The 21132-nt window shown below is 36.8% G+C and overlaps 3 protein-coding genes and 1 long non-coding RNA gene across 5 annotated transcripts; 3 read left to right on the top strand and 1 right to left on the bottom strand.

Moving 5' to 3' along the window:
• The first annotated feature begins 7489 nt into the window (after positions 1–7489).
• On the top strand, positions 7490–9026 carry LOC117614638 (28S ribosomal protein S33, mitochondrial). The gene is made up of 3 exons (XM_034343518.1): positions 7490–7614; positions 7982–8213; positions 8707–9026. The coding sequence occupies exons 2-3, from the start codon at positions 7996–7998 to the stop codon at positions 8798–8800; spliced, it is 312 nt and encodes a 103-aa protein (XP_034199409.1). The 5' UTR covers positions 7490–7614; positions 7982–7995; the 3' UTR covers positions 8801–9026.
• Positions 9027–9235: 209 nt separating this feature from the next.
• On the bottom strand, positions 9236–12310 carry LOC117621150 (pentatricopeptide repeat-containing protein At3g57430, chloroplastic). Of its 2 annotated transcripts, XM_034351488.1 has the most exons (2): positions 11525–12310; positions 9236–11329 (listed from the first exon to the last, which is right to left on the bottom strand). In XM_034351488.1, the coding sequence occupies exons 1-2, from the start codon at positions 12216–12218 to the stop codon at positions 9513–9515; spliced, it is 2511 nt and encodes an 836-aa protein (XP_034207379.1). In that variant the 5' UTR covers positions 12219–12310; the 3' UTR covers positions 9236–9512. The 2 variants fall into 2 exon arrangements, with proteins under 2 accessions (XP_034207379.1, XP_034207372.1); XM_034351481.1 differs by having other exon boundaries at positions 9236–12310.
• A 922-nt stretch (positions 12311–13232) lies between these two features.
• Positions 13233–16537, top strand: LOC117625457 (mitochondrial amidoxime reducing component 2-like). The gene is made up of 8 exons (XM_034357010.1): positions 13233–13613; positions 14213–14362; positions 14863–15039; positions 15173–15261; positions 15349–15413; positions 15637–15739; positions 15980–16090; positions 16187–16537. The coding sequence occupies exons 1-8, from the start codon at positions 13499–13501 to the stop codon at positions 16310–16312; spliced, it is 936 nt and encodes a 311-aa protein (XP_034212901.1). The 5' UTR covers positions 13233–13498; the 3' UTR covers positions 16313–16537.
• An 847-nt stretch (positions 16538–17384) lies between these two features.
• On the top strand, positions 17385–20133 carry LOC117625466. The gene is made up of 2 exons (XR_004585430.1): positions 17385–17704; positions 19712–20133. It is a non-coding gene; the product is annotated as an uncharacterized LOC117625466 (long non-coding RNA).
• The last annotated feature ends 999 nt before the right edge of the window (positions 20134–21132 follow it).

Below are 21132 nucleotides of genomic sequence, written 5' to 3'. Positions count from 1 at the left end.
GGTAGAGATACCTTCTGGAGATAACTTGCACACTTCGAACAGTTATCAGAATATGAGCAAATTGGGGTTTATCCTAGTCGAACTTCCTTCGATGTTTAAGTCAGAAGTGGTTTAGAGGTGGAGAGATGGATGTAGGGTTTTCAAGGTGAATATCTATTACCTTTGTCCTAATGCAAGTGAATGGTATTTATAGAGGGGAGAAGGGGAGATAAATATCTAAGGAGGAGATATTTCTCTCCTTCTTCCCCCTGGAAGGACTGAGGTACATTAATTGATCCCTCTTAATCATGCTGTCTGACAGGGATTAAGTGGCAAAGCGACACTTGACTTTGGATGTGAGGTACATTAATTGATCCCTCTCCATCACTAGGCTGTATACCAGTGATTAAATGGTAATGCGACACTTGGCTTTGGATTTGAGGTACATTAATTGATCTCTCTCCATCGTCAGGCTGTCCATCAGACGGAGGGAATGATTGACGCGACAGGATACGATCGTGCCTCCAAAATGTCAGTGCACCTCTGGTCACACAAGGAATCCCAGTGGTCGGGTCGGTGTTTGCATGCCCGATCACTGATTCACACTTTCTCCCTTCAGGTTCGGCTTAGGAGACCCTTGATCGACACCCGAGGAAGTACCTCTGGTCGACTTTATTGTTCATATATAAAAGATGTTTGATCTAATGAGTACACATATATAAAGTGATCCTCTCTTTTAGTTTTCTGTTTTGTTGGCTTTATTGTACTTATAATTTTGTATGATTGGATATGTTAGTTTTTCTTTTATGTCACCGTTATTTAGAGCATAACTAGTGATTGGACGTGTCAATACTATATTTTGGACTAACTAATTCATAGTCTAGTGATACGTCTCTTTGTAATAATATTGAAAAATATTCTTAATTCAAATATAAATTATCCTCTATTGATAAGAAAATATTAAAATAGTTTGAGTGTACTTTAAAAAAAGATATTAATTATCCTCTATTGATAAGAAAATATTAAAATAGTTTGAGTGTACTTTAAAAAAAGATTGGTGTCTTAGCAATGTCCAAAGAGCAGATCATTTGAGAAATAAAGTAGATAAAGTCGGCTCCCGATCATAGAGAATTTCCGGCTCACCAGATTCTATAAGAACATATTTTTGCAGCAATATTAAAAGGTAATCTTTGAAAATGGTTTGGGTTCTAGAAAGTTACATAAGCAATGACAGAATTATAAATCCAAGATTGAACTCGTATCTGGGACATATTCATGAAAACACATCCACCTTTCTATTCTAGGATGCTCTCTATCTGGCAAAATAATAACGAAAGCTTTTGATTCTGATTCGTTATAGTGCTTGGATTTCTAACAAAGCAAGGAATTGTTTCTTTAAAATTCTGATTCCTTATTAAACCATCTGCTTCAACGGTAAATAAGCTTATTAATGGACACATCAGTGTCTTCAACAGAATATAACCTCTAATGGACCCAGAGAGTGTGGAAATTAAAGAAACTTAGGGCATCTCTCAGAGGCGTCCGCCAAGTGGGATCAATATTGTTACGTTAACGATTCAAATGTATCATGCATCTTCATCCCAGACTGTCCATGTTCATCGCCAGTATGAATTCAAGTCATCCATGAATTGATTCATGTAGGAAATATATTCCATAGACATTTTTCTATTTGAGTATATGTTCAGTTTATCCTTAAGGAATTTGGAAAATAGAAATGCATTTCTATACGGTGGGAAATGAATCTATCCGGTCGTCTAAAAGATTTTTGTGCTCTGAAACTAAGAAGAAAAGGCAAGGCAAGGTTACGTATCATACAAACCACAACTCCGCATAGATAGTGTTTCAAAAACGCTATAGAAAGATATAAACAAAACGGCTATAATTAAAACCCCAAACTATACCTAGCATTTTTGAAGTGCTATCAAAGATCCTTTTCCATTTCGTTAATACTATTAAAGTGCTATAATGTGTTAAGAGTTTGTACAGAAAAATAATTTTATTCTGTCCCACATTGGAAGAGTCCACACATCATTTATAAGCACCCACTCACTTGAAACACTAAATAGGAAGTGGGGCTTCAACTTTAGATTGGGTTTTTGGGGTGGAATCTCAACTTCCTTCATGGTCTTAGAGCTTGTCCACGTGTGAAATTTCAACGGCCACACGTCACTGGGACATGTGAGAATGTGCAGGTGAAAATGTCCCACATTGGAAAGTTGAGACACACAACAAGGGCTATGAAGAGGTATCTTACCTCTATATAATAGACAATTCGTTCAAGTCAGAAAGATATAGAATTTTGGAATCATATTATCACTTCTCCACAAATAATCACTTTATGGGAGAAAAGCATATCATTGTTCGCCAGAAATCAAAGACACTGTTCTTAGTGCTCGTTTGACATTGTTTATTTGGGGTGATAAGTGATTTTTTTAAAATTTTGGAAAACCCAATCCGTTTGGTAAACTGTGAGAAAATCACTTATTGTTAAAAATTGCTGTGAGAGAAAGCTATAAGGGAAAGCAGCTAATGAGATGCTTTCATTTTTTGATTATGCAGGAATCAGTTTTGAAGAGTCGATGGGTTTAATGATTATGCCGCAATCATTTTCTGATTATGCGGAAATCAATACTAACAATACTTTTAACAAAAATTTTACCAAACGCCTAACTGCTTTCTCTCATAGCTGATTTCTCTCATGGTGGGCAATCTCCTATCGAAATAAAAGCACAAGTAGAGGAGAAATATTTTTAAAGGACATTGAAACTCTGCAGGAGTTTATCACCCAACTAAGTTAGTTGTTTCTGCATAATTCTACTGTCGTATTGAACTCTAGTGTATTAATTTGATTTGTTGATATATATAATATATTTTGTGTTGTTTTTATTCTGTTATTTGGTTAATTGATGATTGTTTTCCAACAATCTTTGGACAGTAACATGGAACAATCAGGAAGTAAAACCTCTCATGCCAAAAAGCCTGATAAATTCAAGAGTACTAACTTCAAATGTTGGCAACATAAGATGTTGATCTATCTGACAACATTAAACGTAGCCTATATTATGAGACATGATGCCCTTATGTCGAATGAGAATCTTACAACCAAAGAGACTGTGGCTGCAATTGATGCATGGACACAATCTAATTTTCTGTGCAGGAACTATATCTTGAATGGGCTGGATGATACACTGTATGATGTTTATGCAGTGTTCAAGACGACTAAAGAAGTTTAGAAATCTCTTGAGAAAAAGTATAAAACTAAATATGCATGATCCAAGAAATTTGTTGTAGGTAGATTTATGGACTTCAAGATGGTAGATTCTAAACTCGTCAAACAAGTTGAAAACTTGGAAAAAATTATCCATGAGATTCTTGCTGAAGGCATGAGATCAATGAATCTTTCTATGTGGCATCTTTAATCGAAAAACTTCCAACAAATTAGAAAGATTTTAAGAGTTATCTGAAACACAAGAGAAAGGAGATGAGTATGGAAGATCTCATTATAAGGCTTCGAATTTAGGAGGATAACAAAATAAGTGAGAACAAGAATTTGGTTTCAAACATGGAACCCAAGGAAAACATAATTTAGGGAAACTCATCACAGCCATAACCCAATTCCAATAAAAAGAACAAGAAGAACTTTATTCCTAGAGCAAAAGGGAAATACTTCAAAAAGATTAAAGGAGCATGCTGGATTTGTGGGAAAGCGAGCCATAGAGCTCAATATTGTAGGCATAGAAGAGATCAGAACCTTGCAAATCCAAACAACAACAGACCTAGAAACAATCAGGCCAATGTGACTGAAGAAAACTTGGCTGCAATAATGTTAGAGACCAACATGTTTTCTAATGAAAATGAATGGTTGATTGATATTGGAGCCACCTGCCATATCTGTGGTGATAAGAATGCATTTCTTACTTACCTAGAGATACATGGAGGTGAACAACGTTTATGGGAAACGCATCTGCATCTGTTGTTGTTAGAAAGGAAAAAGTGATCCTGAAATTCACCTATGGAAAGAAACTAACCCTCCTTGATGTACTGCATGTGCCATACTTACAAAGGAACTTGGTACATGGAGCTATTATGAGTAACAAAATTTCAAACTAGTTTTTGAGTCCAATCAAGTTCTACGCCTGTAGTGCCCCCTAAAACTGTGATCAAATTCTACTTTCCTTTGCCTTGGTCATATTAGGGAGCCTACTTATCAACCAAATTACATAATGCTTTGAATGCGTGAAGGCACGGAATGGAACACTTACAGTTTTTCTTTTCTTTTTAGGTGGCTCTATAGAAGAAGAAGAAATGGCTATATTGTTTAAATATATATTTCAATATTATATATAGTATAGCCGCGATGCTATATTGTTTAAATATGGCTATACTTCTTAAACACATTCAAATATTTAAATAGTGTAGCCTTGCGGCTATACTATTTAAACTTATTTAATATTTTTTAAAAGTATATCCGCGCGGCTATACTGCTTAAATATATTCGAATATTGTAAATCCAAGATTGAACTCATATATGAGACATACATATTCATCAACACATCCATGTTTCCAGGATGCTCTCTATCTGGCAAAATAATAACGAAAGCATTTGATTCTGATTCGTTATAGCGCTTGGATTTCTAACCAAGCGAACAGTATATTTTGGAATTGTTCCTTTATAATTCTGATTCCTTATTCAACCATCTCCAACAGTAATAATTAGCACCTTGTGCTGAAATTGAAATTTCCATAACATAAATAATCTTATTAATGGACATACATCAGTGTTTTCAACAGAATATAACCTCTAATGGACCCAGAGAGTGTGGAAAGAAACTTAGGGCATCTCTCAGAGGCGTCCGCCAAGTGGGATCAATATTGTTAGGTTAACGATTCAAATGTATCATGCATCTTCATCCCAGACTGTCCATGTTCATCGCCAGTATGAATTCAAGTCATCCATTCACATCATTCATGATTTGATATTCATGTAGGAAATATATTCCATAGACATTCTTCTATCTAAGTATATGTTCAGTTGTTAAAATACAAAAAAAAAGGGAGACTTTCTATCCATATGGAATTCGGAAAATAGAAATGCATTTCTATATTGTGGGAAATGAATCTATCCGGTGGTCTAAAAGATTTTTGTACCCTGAAACTAAGAAGAAAAGACAAGATTACGTATCGTACAAAAAAATAGTGTTTCAAAAACACTATAGAAAGAGATAATAAGGTTATACAAAATGTGTGTCAAGAATGCTCAATCCAAACCCAACTCATTTAATAAAGGTGTCTTGTTAGGTTCGAGTGTTAAACGTGTTATTAAACAGGTTAACAAATTATCATGATCGCTATATTTGATTTATTATCATAACTTGACCCAAGAAATGAATTCTTATTATAATCAAATAAGAATGTTTTTCTAAAGCCATGCAATAATTTGACTTGAATTGATGATATGTCTCTAGTTTATATTCTCCCATATGTGTGATAACAACTATAGTAAAAAAAATTTGGTCCATGATGAAGGAAACATGCATTTAAATTTCAAATTATTGGATCTTAGGCTACAACATACATGAATCAAACATTTAAAGAGGTGAAAGCGAATTTTAGTTCTTAATGAGCATAATGCTATCTAATTTCCCAAATATCTTTTAGGTCTAATCACATTTTATGCCTAACATTGAAAATCCTAGACAAAGGATGATTTCTTAGCCAGACTATAAAATAAACTAAGAGCCTTGCTATTTAGTTAGAGGTGTATTTGAATTTGGGCCCTTTCATCCAAATAATTATGTTTCGGCCCAACTTGAGTAAAAGGATTTAATAAGCCAAAAGTCTTAGGAATTTATCCTCTCTCTCTCTCTCTCTCTCTCTCTCTCTCTAATTATGTTTCGGCCCAACTTGAGTAAAAGGATTTAATAAGCCAAAAATCTTAGGAATTTATCCCCTCTCTCTCTCTCGATAAGGCAGAAAAGATCGGCCTCTAGGGGTCTCTAAGGGCTCACCATTAGTGTGTGGTTGGAACATTTGTGGGCCTGACATCTGACCAACGTTCAGTCACCTGCAGTTTTCTTCTTCAGGATAAGAGGCTGGAATGGGAGCTCCATGGTAGTTTTTCTTTACTTTGTGTTTTGTTCGTTTTGGTGTTCCATTGGTTCTGAACCAATGCATGATAAACAAATCTCGTGTTGTACAAAGGACTATGTTTACATAGGAGACCTTCTTTCACAAAATTTGAGAGGCGTTGATGTGCTCTTTAGATGAGTTTCTCTTGGCTTAAGTTTGTTACTTGTGTTTTGGTAATGTGGTTTGTTCATTTTGGTGCTCCATTGGTTCTAACCCATTGCATGATGAACAAATCTTGCTTTGTAAAAAAAAACCTATATTTACATAGGAGGCCTTCTTTGACAGAACTTGAGAGGCGTTGGTGTGCTTTTTCGATGAGTTATCTTAGCTTATATTTGTTGGTTTCGTCGAATTGTTTTAGAGGTGACTGTTCTGTGTTTGTTTTTTTGTGTCTAGACTCATTGGTTAGTCTGGTGCATGTGCAATGGTGGAGGCACATGGAGACTAGTGCAGTCACTGGTCCCAATGAAATTTTATAAAAACAAAGTATTAGTATGCAACCCAATTTCCTCTAAGCTAAAAGTCTTTTACCATATGGGCCATATCCAGCAACCAAAAGTAGTATTCAGCTAAACCTATATTACCACATGGGCCCTACTGACCATCCAAATTTCCTACAACCATACGCTACCCATTCCCAAAAGAATTAGAATTATTATTATAATTATATATTGCACTCTTGTATAAATCAATAAACCTAAGCCCTTTTCTCTTTTCTTGGGTCAGAAACACGACCAGACTTGTCAGTTGCTTATGAGTTTTTTTCCTTCTCAAATTCTAATTATATTATTAAATTTTTTATTTATATTTATTTTAATGGGTCTTTCAATTTATGTGCAGATTACCAAAGGCGTAGAAATGTAGCATGTGTGGTACTCTTTCTTAGGTTTTTCTATGTGATTTTCATAAGATGGTTTTAATGAGGCCATTGTTAACGTGCCAGTTCTTATGTAACTCTGTGGGCCATTTGCATGCTTAATGACTAAGCCATGTTACATAGATTAGTTTCATGTGACAAAAGTAAATTCTCAACCGCAATGTATAAAATAACTCAAATTTCAAATATTAAAGAGTGAATTACTTGAGGGTGATGAAAAAAAAAATTGTGACACACGGAAGAAATACTCGTTTTCAGGGGGCCCTAATAATTGACAAAATTGGGAGGGAATAAAAATTTACTGGATCAGTCACTTTGAAAAATTAGATCTTCCAAAATGTTGGGTTAAAGTTGTTAGTGACCGTGATTCCCTCCATGCTTACTAACTTGAACTTAGATGTGGTCAAATTAGAAGAACTTTATTATAATAATAATAATGATAATAAAACTCTATTTAGAAAAGAATTAAATAAGGAAATGGGCATTTCTTTTTGGTTCAGAACTTAAAAGAGGGAACCAACCAACCGAGGCCCAAAATTCCTATGCACATAAGGCTCTCCTCGTAAGAGCGACAAACTCGAGCTGCCTCTATTCCTTCCTATTTTCAGGTATCTCTCTCTCGCTCTCTCTGTGTGTACTGTTTCAGTTGATAACGAGAATGGTTTGCATATAACTGTTTAATCCAAAAAACTAGTAAATATCATAGTGATGTGTGGGATTTTGACATAGCGCTTTGTTGTTTGCATGAGCACAGTAGGTGATTGAGTTGCACATGAGGTGTTTGGTAAAATGTCAAGGACACTGGTGATGATTGAGTTGCACACTAGGTGTTTTAAAAAAATGTCAATTTGCAATATGGGTAGTCTCAAATGGCCTGACATTGTTTTGTAACTCTGAAAGATTTAAACTTCACCTTGTGGCTGGTCTTGGAAGCGTTTTTTTTGTCAAAAACTGAAAGCGTATTCTTTGAATTAGAGAGGTGAAGTGAGATGGCCACTGGTGGTCTAAAGAGCCTGTTGTCCACGGCAATCACTACTGGGGTGACTGAGGCTAGGGCGAGGATATTCGGGCACATACTTAACCCAACAGGCCAGAAATCTGCCCATAAGATTTTACGCAAGAAGTTGATTGGTGAGAAAGTCGCCCAGTGGTACCCATATGACATCAAGAAAGATGACCCCAAAATCATGGCTATGGAAGAACAAGAGTACACTCTCTTCCCCTCCCTCCCTCTAATGTCTACTGAATGTCTGCTTTTTATGTTTTGCTGTTGTATTATTTCTTCAATACGGAACTTGCAAATTCCGAAGAATATCATGATATTTCCTTAGTTGTGAAAATTACATAATGGAAGGTCAGCACTTTAGTATTTTATTCATAGAATATGGAAGCAGAAGATTAATAGTACAATGTTACTTCCATAGTTGGCTGCTCTGTCTGTACAAATGAGTGAACTTCTTAGTGAGGCATGCTTCATAGGCAACTGAATACTTATTATGAAATTTGAACAGCTTTCTTTTCTGCCTCTCATTTGAGTCTTGCAGGCTAGTTTTTGATCTAGTGTAGTTTCATCATGACTGCTTTGCTACATTAAGCAACCATAATATAGCTTGTGATGGTTTCATGATTTGTATAATCAGAACTGTAAGTAGTTTTTGGTGACTATATTCCTGATGCATCTCTACTTGGCATCTTTCTAGGCGATTATCCAAGCTTGAAATGTTGAAGCGTCGAGGAAAAGGACCACCCAAGAAGGGTCACGGAAGGCGTGCTGCCAAGCGTAACAAAAAGTAGTATTTTGACATGCTAAAATTGGTTATTGAGTAGTGTTTTGAATAAAAAGACTACTAGTATGGACGTTGTGTAACTTTTTGTTCTTTCAAGTTCCTGTCGTTTTTCTTGCCCCACTTTGTAAAGATGATATTATTCTATCCATGAGAATATTTTGTTTAGGAAAACATTTGGCATTCAACACTTTCCAGGCTTCGGCTGATATAAGCAAGTTTGAGATTTCAACTTACTTTGGTTTGTCAACAACCCTTGAGCAATGGATTTAGTACTGAAATCATGTGCAGTTGATTTTTTATGTTTCTATGATGTTATCCAAACCGGGAATTATTGCTAAAGCAGGGGAAAATTGACACAAACCAAAACTCGGATTGAAAATCAAGGTACCTCAAATAATCATTTTTATCACGAAGACCGTAAAAAAGGATTCCTCGAGCATAAAGCTTGACATGTATGCAACAGCTTTTGGAAACTTATAATCGAATGAATGCAACACAAATACCATATCCCATCCAACTATTAGAAGCTCAACAGGTGTGTCCTGCCTGTATAAATTTTCCTTGTACCACGTACTTCACAGCTTCAAAACAATTTGAAATTTTAAAAATAAAATTACAATTTTTCTTATGCTACAGATTTTGAATGGAGAAACATATGATCAGCAAAGCTGTATATGGTACCAAATCTTGAAGAAGAATTAATTTTAGGTACCTTTCTTTTACCAATAATCTCCACATGAACAAGTTCCATTTTTAAAATGATGGAACCTTCTTACATCTCTTAAGATGATCTCCCTGTCGAGTATCTTTGAGATATACTTTGACGCCATGTGGCAGTCGTTACAGACTCTAAGGTTCTTGGCAACTCTAATGGTAGTCCCTGGACGGGTATTGAGAATGCCGAATGCTAGTGCCAGTTTTTCACTGTGCCCACAGAGTAGAGTTTCTTTCTCCTCCTCATCAACATTGTGAAGTACACAAGAAGTATCAGGCACATAACCCTCCTTTTTCATCTTCTCTGACAGGGTTTCGAGAAATTCATGGAGCTGTTCACTTTGTGGATGTGACAAATCTCCAGCCAAAAACTTATGAACTTCATCTCCAAACTCAATCCAACTACAACCAGGCTCTTTCTTCACTCCCATTTCCTTCATCTTTCTCCGAACATCCATTGCCTTATCCCAAAGCCCAGAGGATGAGTATATATTTGAGAGTAGAACATAGTGACTAGCGACACTAGGCTCCAACTCCAGGAGTTGATTAGCTGCAATTTCCCCAATCTCTACATTCTGATGAATTCGACAAGCACCAAGCAAGCTACTCCAGGCACCTGCTTTATCAAGCTCAGAAGGCATGGTGTTGACAAGTTGATATGCTTCCTCCACATTACCTGCCCGGCCAAGCAAATCCACAACACAAGCATAATGATCTGTTGCGGGTTCAACCCCATGGTCACTTTTCATTTTGTGGAACAAATTCAGTCCTTCATCTACCATCCCAGAATGGCTACATGCTGCAAACAGTGCAATGAAAGTAACTTCATTAGGTCTTACCTCTTTATTCCGACATCCTTCATCGACCATATTCTTAAATAGTTCTAAGGCTTCCTCCCCTCTCCCATGCATCCCATAAGCCATGATAAGTACGTTCCAGGTGATCACATTCTTTATTGGTATCTGATTAAACACAGCTCTAGCTAAATCTATGCAGCCACATTTCGCATACATGTCAACCAGTGCACTTCCTACTGCAACATCAAATGCCAGCAAATGTTTAATAGCATAAGAATGAATCTCTTTCCCCTTAGCAAGTGCTGCCAATGCAGCACAACCGGGAAGAATTGTCATGAATGTTATAGAATTTGGCTTAAGAGGAACCCTTCCTTCATCATCATAAGCATTATCATTCATGTTCTTTTTCTCTTTCACTCTCTGCATGTCATATATCAGATTAAGTGCATCACCATGGCGTCCACAGATAACATAACCAGTGATCATGGTGTTCCAAGACACTATGTCTCTTACCTCCATGCTGTTAAATATAGTTTCTGAAATTTGTGTCTTCCCCATCCTGGAGTACATGTCCATAAGTGCATTTTGCACATACCTGTTCTTCTCCAGACCCCTCTTTATTACATAACCGTGGATACTTTCTTTATCAGAGAATGCTTCACACCGCACGCTGGCTGGCACAATACTTGACATTGTGGTAGAATTTGGAGAAAGCCCAGAGGCAGCACACATTTCAAGGAACAGGTTCAAGGCCTCCTTGTCGTACTCATTTTGTGCATAACCAGTAATCATTGCATTCCAAAGTGCAATTTTCCTCTCCAAGACAGCATTAAAAACACGACGACCACTTGAAACTTGTCGGCAATTGCAATACATGTCAACTAAAGCACTACCCACATAAGAATTCTCAATCAATTCATTGGTTCTCAAGGCATAAGCATGTATTTCCTTCCCTGTGTCTAGCATCTCCAGATGAGAACAGGCAGGAAGAACACTTGCAACTGTGACCCCATCTGGTTTAAATCCTGCAAGAACCATAAGGCGGAAGAACTCTAATGCTTCCATAAATTGGTCATTCTGAGATAATGAACTTATCATCGTGTTCCATGAAACCATGTCACAGTCCTCATACAACTCAAACAAAGCTCTCGAGTATTCAGCTTCTCCTAATTTAGAATACATTGCCAATAAAGCATTGATTGTAAATGTTTTGCACTCACTCATTCTCACACTATACGCATGAACTTGCTTTCCAAGCCGCAAACCATCACGCTTGTGCAAATTAGAACAAGCAAGTGCCACACTCACCAAAGTAAAGGAGCTAGGCTCCATATTCTCCAATAACATCGACCTAAACGCCTCAAGAGCAAGTTCCCATTCCTCAAACCGACACAAAGCAGCAATCATCGAATTCCAAGAAACTTGATCTCTCTCAATTATTCCATCGAACACTTTGCATGCATCTCCTATATCTCCACATTTTCCATACACATTTACAAGTGTATTAGCCACGGTCACTGAAGATGATCCATACCCAAATTTCACGACATGGGCATGAATCTGCTTCCCCAAATTCAAGTCCTGAAGGCTTGTAACGGCCTTGAGAACTGCCGGGAAAGCAAAGTTGTCGGGTACTATACCCGAAAGAGTCATTTCGATGTACGTTAAAATGGCTTCTCGGAAAAGATTGGACCGGGTTTGGGAGCGAAGGGTTTCGATCCATGAGGCCGGAGTGCGAGATTGGGATATGAGTTTTGGCGGAGAGGTGGTTGTGGTGGGTTGGTTGAGTATAGGAGATTGCTTTAAAGTGTTTCTTTTAAGAGTTGTGGGTTGGTGGATTTGGAGGGAAGAAAGTGTTTGCGAAGAAGGTAAGGGTCCAGAGAGAGGTGAGAGCAGTTGAGTGTAGGAGGACATTTGGTAGTTATTACAGTTGGAGCAGCTACAGGATAGATAGTTCTAAAAGAAAAGTAGTTCTATAGTTGTTCGTTCATGTTTTGAACAAGTGATAGGGGTTGGGCCCACTGACTGGATATTCTATCTTCCTCTTCATCTTTTTCTTTCATGTGATTAAATTTTAAGAAATTCTCAAAGAGAGAAAGACCTTAAGTTGTGCTTTTGCTTGCTCACTTTCTTTTCCAGAATTTTGTCATCACTCTTTAGACCAGAGAATTTTGTCATCTCTCATCATCATTTCATGAACATGATCATCACTTTCACTGCTGATAATTTTTTCCAACCAATTGCTTCATCAATCATTTAAAGATAAAGAAACAACCCTTGACATGAATTAGATGAAAAAGAAATGATCTGTCAAGTTGGGCAATTGAGGTTTCCAATGAATTGGTCTGTAAATTTTTGAGCTTCCAAGGGTAGATTACATTACATATGAGAAAAAGTACAAAGGGCCTGCCAAACTGGATGCGATTGAAAAAGAACTTAAGAGGGCGCTTTGACTTCATAATCTCTTCCTTTAATTGAAGTGAAACACATTGAACATGCAGAACCATTCTTTCACATGTGGCTGCGTACTTTTAACATATAGCTGCATATTTTTAACGTGTGGCTTCATATTTTAAAGGTGCGCTCTTATGTAACCTTACGTCAAATGCTTTGCCGACCCTTTAATGGCCCTCACCCTACTGTAAGGATTTTTTATTATAAAAAATATATAAAAGATATAATCTAAACTACAAGGATAATGATGAAGTTTTTCACACATACTATTAAAGTGATATATGAATTCAAACTTGAAATCATTAGTCAATAAATAAATTTCATTTTCCACTCTACCAGACTCGATTGGCACAATAAAGAAAAAAAATATGGAATTGAAGCAGCAAAATTTGGCCTTTTCCCCCAATAGATAAATATAAATATTTGAGTAAAAACTTTAAGTTGACGTGGGTGATTAATGGCTAACAGCACAGCTGCCTGTCATATTCACACTTGCAGGGAGGAGAAGAGTGAATGGCTGAACTTTGTCTGTTTAGTTGAGAGATACAATGAACAAAACTGAATAAATTTTCAACCTTTTGTTATCTTGCTTTTCAAAGGTTTGGGCTTGCAGGTCTATATGGCCATTTCCAGGATAAGAACAAATTGGGTAGGTTCATTTTCTGAATTTAAAGCATAGCTCTCGCTCTTTCCAGTCCAAAAGGCCATTTTGTGCATAGCAACACTGAGAGAGAGAGAGGATGGAGCAGCTACCATCAGAATCAGATGCCATAGCCAAAGTCTCATCGATATTCATATACCCAATAAAATCATGCCGTGGAATTTCAGTTTCTCAAGCATCGGTCACTCCTACAGGTATGACCAATTCATCATTACTTGTACTTCCATTGATGATGATATTCATTTTGTTTCTTTCTTGAGTCCCCTAGAAAAAATGGACATTTAGTATTTAAGTCAAATTATTCATTTATATTTGTTTGCATATTTGAGTTGCCCAGTTGAGTTTTCTCCCTCTAATTTTTTTGTTTTTAATTATACATGAAATTCATTCTTTTCTTTCCAAAGTTTTTTTTTTTAGTATTGTTGGATTTTTCTTTTTGCATTATTATTTGGTAAATGTCCAGTCTTGAATTATAAGATAAAACGACCTTACTTCAACCGGATCTGTTCTACAGGAATGTACCTCTGTATCTGTATCCATGAGTTGCCTTCAGTTTTGTTGGAATAAAAAGTGTAGGATAAAAACAGTGCATATCACGGTTGTTTTTTATTTTTGCATAAGTTTACTTTTTAACCTTAATTTGTCAAACTACTCTGCTTTATTACATTATTGATGGACCTCCTATAATTTAGTGACAAGGAATACTCGTAATTATTCAAATGAAAATTGTTGGTTAGACTGCAAAGTGCAGCCATATTCTGCATTACTTTTTTTCTTTTTTTGGGATGTACAGGATTTCGATGGGATCGGCAATGGTTAGTTGTAAACTACAAGGGGAGGGCGTATACTCAAAGGGTTGAACCAAAGCTTTCTTTGGTTCAGGTAGAGCTGCCAGATGAGGCATTCATAGAGGGTTGGGAACCTTCTAAAAGCTCTTATCTAGGTAAAAAAAACATTAACTTTCTTCTCTATAAAGTTCGTCTTTCCCTCTTTTAGATGCCATTTATGGTCAAACTGTGCTTTCTGCAGTAGAAAACTTATCATTGAGCAGGAGATGTGTGACCATCCAATTGACTCCGACTTCTTTCTCCTTTGCTATTATCACTTTGCCACATGTGGATTTGTTTCTGGAGTTATTATGCCTAGTTGGATGTTGAAATGGAGCTTTACTCTTTTCTTTTTCTTTATTTTCCTTCTTATGATTAAAAGTGCTCACATTGTTGTATTCGATCTTTTATTGTCATTGTTTCTTTTCCCCTGGAGAATTTAGTTCAAAATCCAATCACCTTTTGTAGAACCTGTCACTGTAGTAAAAAGAATCACTCTGATGCAGCGCTACTTCCAAACAAAGTTGTCCTCCATAATTTTGCTTAATGTTTCAACATTCAGAGAGTTCTGGTGAATTTATTTTCTGTTAACTTAATAACGACCTTCACTTTGCAGTACTAAAAGCACCTGGCATGGATGCACTTAAGGTTTCTTTGATTGCACCTCGAGAAGTATCAAATGGGGTTTCAGTATGGGAGTGGTCTGGTTCCGCATTAGACGAAGGAGCTGATGCATCAAAATGGTTTTCAGATTATCTTGGGAAACCCAGTCGACTTGTTCGCTTTAATACAGGTAGAGTTTTTGTGTTCTGTAAAAGGTCATTGCCGGATAGGACTTCAATTGGAAGATGCAATAGCATCCAATGTGGTGCACATATTTCCAAACTCAAAACTAATTAATCTGGTTGCTTTGTGTTCTGATGCAGCTTCAGAAACTAGGCCTGTGGAACCTGAATATGCTCGAGGACACAATATCATGTTCTCCGACATGTACCCATACATGCTATTATCTCAGGTTAGTCAAGTTGCAACATGAAAATGTAACTTCTTTTGCTTTCAAATAGAAGCTCCAACTTGGTTCTTGTCATTGGATATTTTGCAGGGATCAATGGATGCACTAAATAATGTTTTGAAGGAACCCATACCAGTCAACCGTTTTAGACCCAAGTAATTTCTTTATTTAGTTTTCCTGTTGTATTTTTTGTCTTCTTTAATAAGCATCCAAATTCTTCAATACCATGTTTCCTGCACTCCTTATTTTCAGCAACTCGGCATTAATAATCTTCTCCAGGAACCAATACTACTCTGTACCAAAATGTTATCAGCAATATATGTAAATAGATAATATGCATAGTTTTAAATCTTGCAAATTTTTACTTGGATGTCGCAGCATTCTTGTTGAAGGTTGTGAACCATTTTCTGAGGACTTGTGGACAGAGATCAGAATAGACAAGCTTGCATTCCTGGGTGTCAAGCTATGCTCCCGCTGTAAGGTTAAGAGTTTTACCCCTTCTACAATTTTTGCCTACGTGGTGACAGTCAAGCTAATTTTCATAGGAACATCAATGTAATACTTGTCTTGAAATCATATATTGTAGTTCCATTTCAAAATGTAAACTTTGTTTAACTAAACAGTGTCCTCTGGAGCAAACGTTGTTGGCAGCGAGCCACTTGGTAGACAAATGGTCTTTTAACAGGCACCAAAGCTAACCATGAACTTTCATGTCTTCCAGATACCAACGATCAATCAAGAGACTGGCATCGCAGGAGCTGAGCCAAATGAAACTCTTAGGAAAATCCGGTCTGATAGTGTCTTGCGTCCAACTCAAAAACAGAAAGGAAAGGTGAGTAAGTAACAATTATAGGCTTTCAACCGTATTCCACCCTCCATGTCCATGCAGTGATTTACATTATATACAAAATGTTAAATGGATTTCCAGGTCTACTTTGGGCAGAATCTAATTTTCAAAGGCTCTCTTACCGGGAAAAAGGGAAATGTCGTAAAGGTTGGAGATCTTGTTTATGTTCTCAAGAAGGTCTCCTCTGCTGATGAAGCAGCAGCTTGAATTTTGTAGAATATCCACTTTATCCTTGCTGTTACATGGATAATAGTATAAGAACTGCTGTCTAGTGTACAATAAATAACAAGTGAAGTGAGTTGCTTGTTAATGCTGGTTTCTTGCTTTTTTTCTTCCAAATTATGAGGAGGGTGCGTAGGGGGTGAGAGTTCCAGCTATTTCAATTCAATGTATGAGAACCAAAGTCTCCATGAATGATATATGTGTTATGTAGCCGCTTTCATATAAAACAAGTAACAGATAAAAAGAACCATGAATGGTTAATGGATTCCTTTTTTACTTATTTAAGAGTCAAATGGGAGTGCATTACTTGAATGCTTAGTGGATTCCTTTTTACTTTTTTTTTTTTTTTTTTTTTTTCAAAATAACAAAAATTTCTCATGAAATAGCACTATTAAACCTATGATTTCTATGAAGGTTTTAACGAGGCCCATGTAATCGTGCCTATCTTTATATGCCTTTTATGGTTTATGAATGAAATTTTCTTCTATAAAAAAAACCTATGATCAATCAAACAAAATTATCACACAATACTACTAGACTATGCATGTCTTCATGGAAAATAGTTGTGCTTGTTACTTTTATTATTTTATGGCATCAATTCATGATAAATTTTGCCCCCAAAAAAAAAAAAATTTCACATTAGATGATGTGAGGCCTTAGTTTAAGAGTGTTGCACAAGACTTTTAAAATCTCAGGACCGGTCAAGGACCTCACTTCTGCAAACGACGGGTTAAAGTGGGATTTGTCCACAGTGGACTCCAGTTAAAGTTAAAGGCTCAGTCCATTTTGAAATTGGGCTTGCATAAGTTGGGGCCCGATATCTCCCTTGGCTGGATATATGGTGGCATTGTTTGTAGTTTTTCCGGACAGAAGGGTTCATTAGTTTTGATTCAATCAAGGTATCTGAAATGTATCCGTGGAGACTTAAAAATATGGCTAGGTGGATAAAGCAACAGTCTCACCTGCTTTCTGTAAACTTTACCGTTTCTTTATGATTTTATTATCATCCTTCACCTTCAGAGACTGAGCTTTACAGAAAACAAAGAAAAAGATAAGATAAATGCTAATTATATATATACATATTTAAAAGGATTTGATGCACTTCTCAGAGAGTCAGAGTTTTGATTTTCGACTGTAAAGAGAAGCTACAAGACCCCTTTAGCTCTTTTTTTCAATACTTTGAAAAAGAAAGTTACACTGTTGTTTCATTACAATATTACTCTTCTTAAACATGGAATGGATATGGTTTTGGATGACCCTCTCTCTCTTTCTCTCGCTCTGCGGAGCCTCTTGTGTTCACAAATGCAGCCTCTGAAAACAACAATTCTGGGCTTTTGAAGCAGAATTTTCTTGGATTTTTTCTGGAAGAGAAATAAGGTATGTGCCATTTTCACTTATCTAGAGGAAACTTTATTTGTACCATTTTGTTGAATACCAAAATGTGTCACTGTCATCAATGTTTCATTGGTATCCCAAGAAAAAAAGCTGTTTGCAAAGCGTTTGCTATTTTTGATGTTCATCTAGGTCGAAAGCATTTCTAGTTTGGTGCTGCTTCTTATGGAAAGGACACCCAAAATCATCAATTGTTGCTCCAAAATCATCAATTGTTGCTCCAAAAACGAAACCCTTTGGATTTAGCTGCTCAGCTAGTAGCTTCTCTCTCTTTTCTTTTTATTGAGTTAACAAAAGTTTCTTTTTCTTCATTGCTCTCTGATGAGAGATTCCTGATTCATCTTTGTCTTGGTTTTTGGAGTTCCCTACTCTCTCTCTCTCTCTCTCTCATATTTTCTCCTTTCTTTGCTTGTTGCCCTGAAAAATTCATTGCTCTTTCTCTGATATCCTACTTTTGCTCAGACATTCTGTCTCTTGCTGTTCTATATTATGATATGAGAGTCCTGAGCCTGGATTTTGAGAGCGGAAGAAGAAAACTCAGCTACCCTTAACCAGCATTGTCAATTATGCACCCTACTTCCATCATCGTGCAGGGCCCAATGGCCCATCATCATATTCATCTCAAACTAAGCTAATAAGCCTACCCTTTTATCTTTGTCCAGTACAAATGCCTTCATTCACTCTGCAAGACCCAACAGTTACTTCTCTGTAACTTTCAGATGCCCAGAAAAGCCATAAGCATGTGCTTGCTACTGCCACCTAAATTTTTTATTTATTTTATTTATAGTTTATTTTATATATTTTTGGCTCATTTCAATATGAATATTGTTCACCCATGCAATTACCTAGAAGCCCAAAAGGGAAAATTCACACCGCATTTTCTAAGCCGCAGCAACACACTTTTCCTTTAACATGATACGTAAAATCCGGGGTACTCTTTTTTCACCCATCTAAGTGTTGCAAAATGACCAAAGTACCCCTATAAGGGTCCCCCAGTATGCGCATTATTATGACCAAAGGGTCAAACTTAGACCACCATTTTCTTGAAGAAAGAGGCTATATTTTGTGTAGGCCTTGTTAGCTGCTTTGGTCTCAGCAATGGCACCCCCTAGAATCCACAAACGAATGTTAGACCAAGAACCACTGTTTTGTGTAGGGTTTGGTGTTCTTCTCGAAAAAATTTTAACCTCGGCTGTGGTGCTTGTTTGGTCAGGCGGGCTCTGAGGCTCCTAATGTAAATTCAATTAAAAACTCTTTTAAAAATCGAAGCGATTTGAAATTGGAAAACTGTATCAAGGGTAAAGGGGTATACATGTATGCATATGAAGTTGGGGTTTTCCACATTATTTGAGGGATATAAGTGGGGTTTTGGTAGTGGATTAAGGGTATAAATGGAAACCAGAAGAGGACAGAGGTTGCTTGCGCAAATCTAGCTAATATGGGGTTTCTGTGGGAAGCAAAGGTGGAAAGGTTGTTGATGACGAGGAGCACTTCATGTGTTAGCACTATTTTGTTATTCTCGGTTAATTACGGTATGTCATGTCTGATCATTTTTATAAGTGACAGTCTGTAATAAAATGGAGATAGCAAAACAATGTTATCTCGTTTCATTAAAGTTTTTTTTTGAGGCCCCAGAGAGAGAGGGGGGGGGGGGGGGGGGGGTTTAAGTTTAAGGCAAAAGGACAACATTTCCATGCTCAACAAAGCGGAAACCCTTCTTTAATTTTTCTCTGTTCTTTCTTTCCTTCCCTTTCTCACAACAACCCACCCCACCCCCCACCCCCCACCCGTCTTTCATAATTTGCTCCTCAGCTTCTTCTTTTATTTTATACAATTCATGCTCATTGTTTTGGCATTTACTCACCTACCCACAAGTTTTTTTTCAAAATGCTCATAAACCCAATTTTTATTTTTGGCCACATACTTCAAAAAAAGGGGGGCACCTTTTATCTCATTGTGGTTTTGTGTGTGTGTTTTTGCCTACAATCTTAGGCTTCTTCTGGTGCTGACAGCAAGTTTGGTGGTGGAGCATGGTGGGGGCTATGGCTGCAATTTCCTGGAAAGTTGAAGAATCATGCTTTCAAGTGTTTTTTCTGAGAAAGTTTGTGGAGAAAGTTGTTTTCTTGGACTCAAAATGTGAAGGGTGGACTGGTAGAGGAAATGCCATTTCCGAAGTCCACCACTTGTTGCAGCAAGTTCTGATCTCCTTCCTCATGATCTGCTTCTTTGGCTTTTGATGGTGTAGGGGTGTTGGTGATATTGGCTGGACGGCTCAATCTTTCTGTATTTTTTTAGGATATAATAATTTGTTTTATTTTCCTTTTTTTGCTTTATTTTCACTCATTAATTAAGTTTTTGGCTTCTCATTCTGTTTATATGGAAAGGGAATTAATCAAATTCCATTTATTATGTGATTTGAGGAATTGGGAATTGGCAGATTGGTGATGGTGCTGGTGAGTAAAATCAAGTTTTAATTTTCATCTCCATAATAATATGCAGAAAGTTCAATGCATGAGCACTACTGTTTTTGTAACCAGCTCGCTTCTGCCACTCAATTTTATTATGGGGTTTTCTTGGGGTATGTGGGGGCTTTGGTAGAGTATGTTCACATGTTCAAATACACTTCCCTGGATTTACATTTTAATTTGGCTTAATTGTTGTAGTTCTTAAACTTTGACCTCCCAACGATTGACCCAAAAAAAATGGCAATAAAAAAGAGAGAAAGGGGAGATGGGGAATGAGCCGCTCAATAGCACAGGGGGTCGGGGGGAAGGGGAGAGGGATGTAACTTGGGGGTTTTGTAAGTGAGTAATTGGGGTTTGAAGTCAACAATTGCAACTTGCCCAACCTGATTTCTCTTCCATAGTTGTCTTGGACACCAAAAATTTAAAGGGACATTTTGGAAAATGTCAAAGAAGAGATAAATATTTTTAAAAAAAGTCAAAATGGACAAAAATGCCCTTATTTATTTTTGGATTTCTTAATAAATCATTTACATTTGCATGTCTTTGGTTTGAAAGTTGAGGAGTTTTTCTATTTTTTTCGGAAAAATTTTGGCTTTTTTCAAAAATGAAAGTTTTTTTGTGGTTAAAACATAAATTTACTAAATTGGTTAAAGTTGATTGATGGTGTGTTTCTTTTAGTTTAACAATCATTTAAAGGACTTGTTTGATAATCATTTCGTTTTCACTTTTTCAGAAAACTGAAAACTGAAAACATGTCATGTTTGATAAACATACATCGCACTCTAGTCCCAAAACTCAACATTTGGAACCTCCCAACTGGGACGACTAGGCCGCATGACTCTTGCGTTTGGCCATGGATCAAGTTTGACTCACTAGATCTCCAAATTCAAAATTCACTAAAAGTTCATCTTAACAGTAAAAAAAATCAACGAAAATGTGGCATCAACG

This window comes from Prunus dulcis, chromosome 1, assembly GCF_902201215.1.
Source record: "Prunus dulcis chromosome 1, ALMONDv2, whole genome shotgun sequence".
In the NCBI taxonomy this organism is placed as follows: domain Eukaryota; kingdom Viridiplantae; phylum Streptophyta; class Magnoliopsida; order Rosales; family Rosaceae; genus Prunus; species Prunus dulcis.
The sequence above is the reverse complement of the archived record's forward strand: the minus strand, read 5'-3'. Positions and strand labels throughout refer to the sequence as shown.